The sequence below is a fragment of the Monopterus albus genome, unplaced genomic scaffold (assembly GCF_001952655.1).
Source record: "Monopterus albus unplaced genomic scaffold, M_albus_1.0 scaffold133.1, whole genome shotgun sequence".
Classification (NCBI taxonomy): Eukaryota; Metazoa; Chordata; class Actinopteri; order Synbranchiformes; family Synbranchidae; genus Monopterus; species Monopterus albus.
Window position 1 is genome coordinate 212,529 of NW_018128013.1, and position 10,166 is coordinate 222,694.

Genomic DNA, 10,166 nt, shown 5'->3' on the forward strand with positions numbered 1-10,166 from the left:
AATCAATGAAGAATACAAAATGCGTAGTGCTTTCCCGTCCAAAATATATCTAACCCTTGCCAATATCGATTTATTTTTTGCTATTTTGTGCTGAACATATCTGATATGAGATTTCCAGGAGAATTTGTTATCAACTATGACACCTAGAAATTTAATTTCATATACTCGTTCTATATTAGCTCCCCCAATTTTCAATTGAAGTTCATTATCTAGTCTACGATTCCCAAATACCATACATTTAGTTTTATCCAAATTCAGAGATACTATATTACTATCACACCATTTCTTTATCTTCTCAAGTTCCTGTGAAACCCGTCCAGAGAGTTGCTGTAGGTTATCCCCGGATGCCCATATGGTAGTGTCATCAGCAAACAAAACCACTTTCACTAAATCAGAAACTTTGCATATATCATTAATGTATAATATAAATAATTTAGGTCCCAAAACAGAACCCTGAGGCACTCCACATACAATATCCAGCTCACTCAATTGGTATTCACCCAACTTCACAAATTGACACCTCTGTGTCAAATAACTTCTAATCCATTTCAGAACCATTCCTCTGATCCCATATTTTTCTAACTTGTCCATTAATAATTCATGATTGATTGTGTCAAATGCTTTTTTTAGGTCAATAAATATCCCCACCGTTAAAGCAGTAACATTAGTAAATCAGTACTTTATTTCTCTATGAAGGAATATGACTCTTAGTAATTGATATCCATGGCTGCTTTATACTGTGTACTTCATTAAAACCCTGCAGAGATCTGAAGGCAGCAGAACAGATAAGCTGATAAATCTGCAGCCTCTGAGTGGAGATGCGTTGCACCATAGTGTGGTTCCATTATGCAGCGCCACTGTATGTTCATTAAACCACATGGAAATGACACCAGGCTGCTACCAAATAACCAAACACATATCCACCTGCTACAACTTGGTACTCTGCCTGGTTATGTGGAAGACATTGGATTGTGTGTCACTGCCGTTTTTCCAACATTGCAATTAACATTTTATTCTTAACATGCATTACAAAGCACACACTGCTGTGTTACGTACCTGAAGCCAAACAGAAGGCATGCTTCGAGATGAAATAATCATAAAACTGAAAAGAGATAATTACTTTTTCTTCCAATTGCACTAGTAGGTCTGTGTTCCTACGACCTACTGTTTTACATCATTGCACTTGCACCAGTAGGACATCCACAGATGAAGGTGCTTCTCATGAACAAGCAATGTAATAGTTAATGCTAATAATTTGTAGCCAGCTGTTAAGATAAATTATACAACAAATGCACATGTTGCGTTTGAATAACTTTTGTGTCTGTCATGTACACCAGCCACTTTGCTTTATATTACAGTTTTTTACAATTGCTAAAACAATAAACCTCATTCTCTGAACCAAATTCTAAATAGCCTAAACCAGTTTGTCAAATAAATCACTCTTTCTGCAAAACCTTAAACAAACACGTTCAGGCACTTAGACACTGTTTGCAAATCTCATGCACTCTTTTTGCTAAAATCTAAACACATTCTCACTAAAACACAGTTCACACTGTGATGAACTTGTGTTGCAAAACACTAAACAGACGACAGCAGAACTTAAACACAACTAAAGCACAGCTGTCATCGTTTACACACAACAATTCACACTTGTTTCTAATTATGTGATGAGAAGGTACAAATCATAAGCCAGTTCAAAGTGCACAGATGGCACGGGTACATCCATCAACTATGGATAACAATATGAGAGGTAGAGGAATATGAGGTGTTGGACAAAAAGGACGAGGAAGAGTAAGACCTTCCACCATACAGCCCTTTCCTTAACCCAACAGAAGAGTTTTGCTCTGCATGGCGGTGGAAAGTCTATGACTGAAACCTGTATACCAGGGAAAATCTCTTACAGGCCTGCGGTGACATAGACGTGCAGTCTTGTCAAGGCTGGATCCGCCACACCAGAGGGGTTGTTGCCAATTGCCTGGGAAGGGAGATTGCCTGTGATGCAGATGAAGCCCTCTGGCCAGGCCCAGCTCAAAGACATGATCCTGAAGCAGAATAATCTTTCTGATGTGTTTTTTTCCCCTCTTCTTCTTCTTTTTTGATTTTAACATGCTTTTTTTGTAAATTCACCACACTTACCTTACGTGTGATTTCTTTGGTTTTGTGTGTTTTTTACTATACTAAAACTTCTTTTTGTAACTACATGCCCTGGATGCTTTGTTCTCCATTTTTTGATGTAGAGCCTAATAAATGAACTGCAGTGTGTATATGATTGACTCGTGTGTATGATCTGAAAGCACTGTTGGATTTTGAGTGCTGGTGTAATGGTTTTGAAGCAATTGTTTGATTTTGCCAGAAGCATCAGAGGTTTTGTGAATTTAGTTTGAGTATTTGGATTTGTGTTTAAGGCTTTGAGAAAATTAGTGATGGTTTCAAGAAATGTGTTTTAACAATTCAGAAAAACTGTAACAAATAACTTCAGCATGTTCCACTTTGCAGACAATCTGCAGCCATTTTTAATCACTGCTCTAACATCCACTGGATTCCTGTAATAGAGTGGATTGCTCACAGGTCATGCACAGTGCAAACACAGCTCAGGTCACTGTTCTGCTATCTTTATGCAACAGGTCTGTTTTTGCTGGAGCAACTTACATCTCTAAATTAACATGTAAATATATGTCACACTCTCACACATCATTTTTACTTCTGTCATCAGATACTTAAAATAGTTATAAAACTGAATGATAACATATAAAGTAATTGCATATTGCTTATATTGTTGCTTAATGTTAACTGGAAGCAGATTCACCCTCTGGTTGGACTATGTCCTTGTCATGCCTCTGTCCCATCACTGACACAGTTCACATGCGCATTGGAAGTTTTAAAACAAACTGTCTCTGTGTTCACAGATATATGTGTTTGAACAACTTTGGTGTCTGTCCTGTTCACCAGCCATTTCACCTTATATTACTGTAACAGCCAATAATTTCAGCATGTTCCACTTTGTCCAGCTGCTGCAGACAATCTGCAGCCATTTTAATCAATCAGTCTCTGTGTTCACAAATACAAAACAAAAAAAGTCTTGCTGTATGTAAGAGAACATGACTAATGCTATTTAGTTCACATTTTAAACGTCAACAAAAAATAAACTAGAGGTTTGTTTCTCTAGTTGTTGGACAATATGTTACAGTATCATTGATAGCTCCACTGTAAGTGCTAACTATACTGTAATAAAAGACGCCTATCTCTCTGTCCCATTCACTGCCTTGGGACTCTGACCACTGCACGGTCCATCTGATCCTGACCTACAGACAGAGCTTTAAAGTTGTGAAATCAGAGCTGCAGGGCTGCTTTGACCGAAGAGTGTTTTTGAAGCTGCATCTACAGACCTGGATGAACACACACTGACACTGTGACATCATGCATCAGCTTTTGTGAGGACAAGGAGATCAGAGTAGAAAATATGATACACTGAAAAGCTGAAGAACCAGTTTTCACCAAACAACCCTGTGTCAGTGTGGAGAGGCCTGCAGAACATCACCAGCTATAGTAAACCATCACCCCTGTGGTGGAGAACATCATCTGGCAGATGACTTGAACCTGTTTTACTGCAGGTTTGAGAAGCAACATTGCACACGTCTCACCCACACCACTGCATACACACCACCAGCAGCTGTTCCCTGTACCCCCCCCTGCCTGAAAGCTTATGCTGATCAGCTGGCCCCCATCTTCACCCACATCTTCAGCAGGTCACTGGAGATGTGTGAAGTTCCCTCCTGCTTTAAACGCTCTACCATCATTCCAGTCCCCAAGAAACCCTCCATCAGTGGACTCAACGACTACAGACCTGTCACCCTGACATTTGTAGTTATGAAGTGCTTTGAAAGACTGGTGTTGGCCCATCTGAAGGACATTGTAGACCTCCTGCTGGAGCCCCTGCAGTTTGCAGGTCAGTGGATGATGCAGTCAACAAGGCAACACCTCAACTCCTTGAGGACTTGTGCACGGGCCCTCTTTGTGGACTTCAGCTCAGCATTCAATACCATCGTCCCAGACATCCTCCACTCCAAACTGACCCAGCTCACTGTGCCTGCCCCCACCTGTCACGGGATCACCAACTTTCTGCCAGACAGGAAGCAGCAGGTGAGGCTGGGGAAAACCACATCCAGCACCTGTACAATAAGCACAGGCGCCCCCCAGGGATGTGTGCTCTCCCCTCTGCTGTTTTCACTCTACACCAATGACTAGACCTCAGAGGACCACTCTGTAAAGTTCCTGAAGTTTGCTGGTGACACAACAGCCATCACTCTCAAGCTGGAAGATACCAATTCACTTTATCTTTCCTCACTCCACTTTCATCTAAGATGGCATCTTCCAGCTTCTGACTGGCTGAACACACCTGAGCCAGGTAATCAGCAGCAGGTCAGGCAGGGATAGATGTAAAACAAGCAGGACAGCGGCCCTCAAGGACTGGAATTGGCCACCCCTGTCCTAGATGATGAGAAGTTGGCCTACAGACAGGAGGATGAACAGTGGTGAAATGGGCAGAGCAGTTGTTTCCTAACCAGAAGGTTGAAGGTTTGAATCTCGGTGCTGGCAGTCCACATGTCAGAGCGTCCTTGGGCAAGACACTGAATCCTCCCGTTGCCCCCGATGGTTAGAGCCATCGGTTGAGTTGGCGCCACAGATGGCTGCCATCGGTTTTGTACCGGAAACAATTTCCCCGTGTGTGTAACATGCTTGGCCAATAAAAGTGATTATACTTATCCTATCTGGTCCTGTGGTGTGGGTGCAACAACCTGGAGCTGAACATGCTCAAAACAGTGGAGATAACTTCAGGTTATTATTACACTAGGGGTGTAATAATAACCACCACTATATCTACATATCTCAAAGCTTTCACAGTGCATGTACTGTATATTTATAATAACATTGAGAACCACTGTACCAAAGTCAACTTCCTTGTGTGTTCAGCATACTGATTCAGATCCAGATCTGGCCATGTGATGCCTTTTTGCTGATATTCATGCAAATGAAGCACTGATTCTTTTATTTAAAAAGGCCTATTTTTTTTATTTATCTGTATCTTTACCACAGCTGCAGGACAAAAGGGAACAGCAAAATGAAGCATAAAGATGAAGCAACATTTTGGTTGTTGATCGGTTGCTGTCAACAGTGCATTGTGAATGAGTGGGATCACTTACTCTGCAGAAACTTTGGCGGGTTGTCATTGACGTCAGTGAGGGTGATGTTGACAGTGGTGGATCCAGACAATCCCCCAACTGAGCCTGCCATGTCTTTGGCCTGAATTACCACAGCGTACTGGCCCCTGGTCTCACGGTCCATGTTGGACATTGCTGTACGGATGATACCTGAGGTAGAGATGAGGAGAGGAGAATATCATGCCATCATTGTTAGAACAAACCAAATTTAAAGCTATGTGTGAAAAATACAGCGTTGAATTCCAGCAACTCTCCAAAGAACAAGTTCCAGAACCCACAGTGGCTATAGTAATTATAATGGGAGCAGCGGGAGAAGTCAGGTGATGCTGTTACACAGTGAGCAACAGTCCTGAGTAAGTCCTGAGTAAGCTGGGGTGGATGGGTGGGTTGTCAAAACAATGGACTTTAACATGGGAAGCCAATGTTTGTTTTCAGTTTCAAACAGACAGTGATTATCTTTTATTTTTAACATAACACTTCAGAACCAGGAATATCAATAATATTTCCATGATTTGCCATTATTGTTTTTAACAGCAGATGAACAAAACCAAAAGAGGGCCCAACCCGGGAAGTCAGATGTTTCTTCTGGCTATGGAAGGCAGATATGTAAGACAGCTGCTTGTTCACAGTAGTATGCAAAGCAGCTCATTCAACTTGTGAACAAGAAATATTTTAGATGCCAAAGAAAACATGTCAGCATTTTACTTACAAAGAGCTACAGTACAGTTTGTGACTTTGAGACTTTAAGATACAGTATTACTTCATATCCATCTTTCATGTTACTGGGTAGTTTTTGACAAAAGAATCTAAACCATTTCATTATAGTGCTCATTTTCAAATGTTGGTTTTAATTTCATTGTAGTCACATTTTTGTGAAAAATACATCAATGAAGTGGTCTTATCACTCTGTACCCCATATCTACCCGAGGGAGGAAACTCATTTCAACTGCTTGTATTCATTCACAAACTCATTCCTTCACTTATTACCCAAAACTCAAGACCATCGGTGGGGGTTAGAACACTGTCTAGTAAATTGAAAAGCTCTACCTTTTACATCAGCTCTGGCTCCCTCTTCACCACAATGGCCCTTTACAGCGGCTGCATTACTGCTGAATCTGCACTAATCCACCTGTCAATCTCATGCTCCATTTTATAATTCATGAACAAGGTATTTAACTCCTTTGTTTGAGGTTGTTGAGATACTGTACTTCAGTTTAGACCAAAATGGTGACAGAATGGCAATGCCATTCCTAGAGTGCTAGGATGGCTAATGTAGGCTGTTTGATTTTGATTAAGTATCATTACAGTTTCATGGCAGTAAGTAAGGCGAGTGTGGTGTGGACCCCAGATGCAGACTCAAAAACTAGAGGAGTAGGACCTATAGAAAGCAGTTTATTAAATAAGTAACAGGTTATGCTGGGTGGCAGGAAGTCAAGCCAGCTCAGGGCTGGCAGGAAGTGCAGCGGGCAACAGGGGACAGGTAAGGCGAGGAACCAGGAGGGACACAGGAACCAGAGGGCCGGTAGAAACTGCAGGAGTGGGGCGAAGATCAGGTTGTGCATGTCAGGACCTGTAATCATCAATGAACCAGCAGCAAATGAGTGGAAAACAGGGTGTATATGTATAAGGCAGGACCGGGACATAATGAACGGCAGGTAAATGGCATGATGGCTGATTATGGTGGCAGAACAGCAGGGAGAGATGGTGTAAACGCAAACACAAATACAAATACAGGAAATCGTAACAATAACACTGGGAGTGTATCACCTCTCATCTGCACTGGCACACACCACTTGGGCGTGTATAGTGATATTGATGTGTTATGAGTATTTTGCCTAATTTGTTCAACGTTTTTGATGTTGGCTGAGAGCACTAACATGTCAATCCAGAATGAAGATAAGTGATTCAATCCCCAGACATTCACCCTCCAGAAACCCAGGACAGGTGACATTGCAGCATTTGTCCTCTTTAACATCGTCATGATCTTGAACAGGGCCCTTAAGTGGAGCTGCTCAGCGGCCAGCAGGTCAGACTGGGTTTGTACTGGGCAGCTTCCAGGTGTGTGTAAATGGGAACACGGCATTACTGAAAAAAGAGGTGGCCTCTCACGAACCTACCCTGAATAAATATAGATGCAAAAATCTCCTATAGGTGCTCAACTGGGCTGAGACCTGGTGCCTGTGAAGGCCACAACATATGATTCACATCATCTTCATCCTCATCACACCATTCAGTGACTCCTCCAGTCCTATGAATGGGGGCACTGTCATTCTAGAGGAGACCACTGCCATCAGGATGGAAAGGTTTCATCACAGGATTAAGACGCTGACTCAGAACAACTTTCTATTGATTTGCAGTGATTCATCTCTCTAAGTCGACAAGTGGATCCAAACCCTGCCAGCAAAATGTCTCCTACAACATACAAGAGTCAATGATCGCATCACTGTAGGAGTTAGGAATTCAGGTTTTTCCTTTAATCCATCACCGTATTAGGTTTTATCAGCATCAAAACTCACATTTAAGCATGGTTATTTTTATGCACATAAGTGGAAATTGGTATATAAACCTCTTAAAAAGAAGCAAAACATTGTGCTTGACACATTTTCTTATTATAAGCAGAAATTAGAGCCAACATCACTGAAAATACTGAATCAGCTGACACCAGCACAAAAAAAAAAACTTTAAGAAAGCTTTCCTGGCTGGACTTTCAACTGCAACAGTATACATTTTATTTGATTTAATCTTTATATATATTATTTAAATACATTTTGTGTGTATGCACTGACACACTAACACAACACAGGGATAATACACAATGACAAAAAAAGAAATATTGCTATATATTCAAATAAGAACTGGTGACAGAAGTACTGATAATGCTATCCTGAGGAAATAACCCCATATAGGCTGTGGCTGCATTTCAGGAAATTCTCAAAGGAACAACTACTTGAGTTCAAGCTCCTCACATTACAGTGGGCACAGAGTGATTGTTATTTCATTGCATTTAGTTAGAAACTGCTCAGGTCACAAACTTTATAAATATTTTGAGATTGAGCTTAATTTTGACATAGAATAACAATTAAATAAATGATATTGTAATTATCCCCCCAGGTCTAAATTAAAACTCAGGCTGACCTACACTGCAGATTACTGTGTTGATGTGATTTTTAAATGTTTGTTTAAATTTCAAATTATAATGAACAAAAATTAGCAGTTCAGAACACTGTTTAAAAACGTAATATTAAAAACATTTAAATTACATTCTGTTCCCTATTTCTCTTGCTTTTTCTTGTATTCTTTCCAGTCAAGGTGTGCTTGGAGTGTGCTCAGCTTTGTCCCACATACATCCACCTGTTGGTGAGACCTCACGTATTGCCCTGTGGACCATGACCTCTTCCAGAGAGTCTAACAGGCAGCTGGCAAGCCTCAACACATACCCACCATTTGTCACTGATGCCCTTGTTGACATCCTCCTGAGTCTTGTGTCTAACCAGAATCAGAATCAAAATCAGAATCAGCTTTATTGGCCAGGTGTGTAAGGCACAAGAGAAATTTGACTCTGGTACATCAGCTCTTGATGTGTATATACATATCCACATGCAAGGGGCAAGTAAACAGTAAACCAACATAAGGCTGTGTAATATAACAAAATAAGCAGTATTAACAAGCAGTAAACAATGCAGACAGACGAAGGAATGCTCATTGTGAATTTAAAGAAATAGGAATAAAAATAGAGTACTTAAAAATAGAGACCTCTATGAATCTGTATAATCTGTACAATGTATATTTACAGGTGTTGGACTGAGGGTTATTGTCCAGTCATACTGTCGTGGGTCACGTGTTAATCAGAGTGATGGCCCGGGGGAAGAAACTGTCCCTGTGCCTGGTTGTCTTAGTGCACAGTGACCTGTAACGCCTTCCAGAGGGGAGGAGTTCAAACAGATTGTGTCCAGGGTGTGAGGGGTCTGTAGTGATCCTCTCCGCCCTCCTTTTGACTCGTGTGGTGTACACGTCCTCCATGGAGGGCAGGCTCACACCAATGACCTTTTCTACAGTCCTGATTGTCTGCTGAAGTCTGTACTTGTCCTGTTTGGTTGCTGAAGTGCTGCCAAATATGGTGAGGGGGGGTAAGGTGTGTGTGTGTGTGGGGGGGTCTCTTCCTGAAGTCCACTGTCATCTCCACTGTTTTGAGCGTGTTCAGCTCCAGGTTGTTGCGGCTACACCACATGACCAGCTGCTCAACCTCCCGTCTGTAGGCTGACTCATCACCGTCTTGGATGAGACCAATGACCGTTGTGTCATCAGCAAACTTTAGGAGCTTGACAGAGGGGTCCTTCGAGATATAGTCGTTGGTGTAGAGTGAAAACAGCAGACACTGTTCTTCCTTCTGAGATAAGGCACTTTAAGATCCACTCTGGTTCATTATGTTGGAGCTCATCTTTGTACTGTATGCTTGGTTTTAGATAGATAATCTGGATAAATTGTTGACTTGAGCTTCAATAAATCTGTCAGGAAAAAATAAACTCTGCTTCCTCTGGAACTTCAAAATATCTTTTTCTGTCATGTCAAGAGGATTATTACAGTTATTTTACTGTGTTGCCATTATTGACTTCCTGTCACTTTAAAAAATATTTTTCCCACTACAAAAAAATCAGCTACTGTATATGTTCATTATCTCACAGCATATATGGGGCAATGTATATGTGTATTTATATTTGGAGTGTATGTTTTTATTTTATTTTTATTTTGTTTTATTACCCAACAGCAGTGTGGTAACTGCTGTTGGGTAAAAACTATTCCTGAACCTTATGGTCCTTGATTTGATTGCTCTGAACCATCTACCTGATGGCAACAGTTCAAAGAGTGAACGTCCTGGGTGTGAAGTGTCCTTAATGATGTTCTGAGCTTTTTTGAGGCAGCAGGAACTGTGTAGTCCTTCCAGAGTGG

The 10,166-nt window shown here is 41.2% G+C and overlaps 1 protein-coding gene across 2 annotated transcripts in view; it reads right to left on the reverse strand.

The window, feature by feature from the left end:
• The window catches only part of LOC109967637 (cadherin-18-like), a 202,572-nt gene that overhangs the window by 76,969 nt on the left and 115,437 nt on the right, over window positions 1–10,166 (reverse strand). For both annotated transcript variants that reach the window (XM_020613365.1, XM_020613366.1), the window contains exon 5: window positions 5,202–5,369. In XM_020613365.1, coding sequence (XP_020469021.1) covers window positions 5,202–5,369 — 168 coding nt within the window. The remainder of the gene's footprint in view (window positions 1–5,201; window positions 5,370–10,166) is intronic.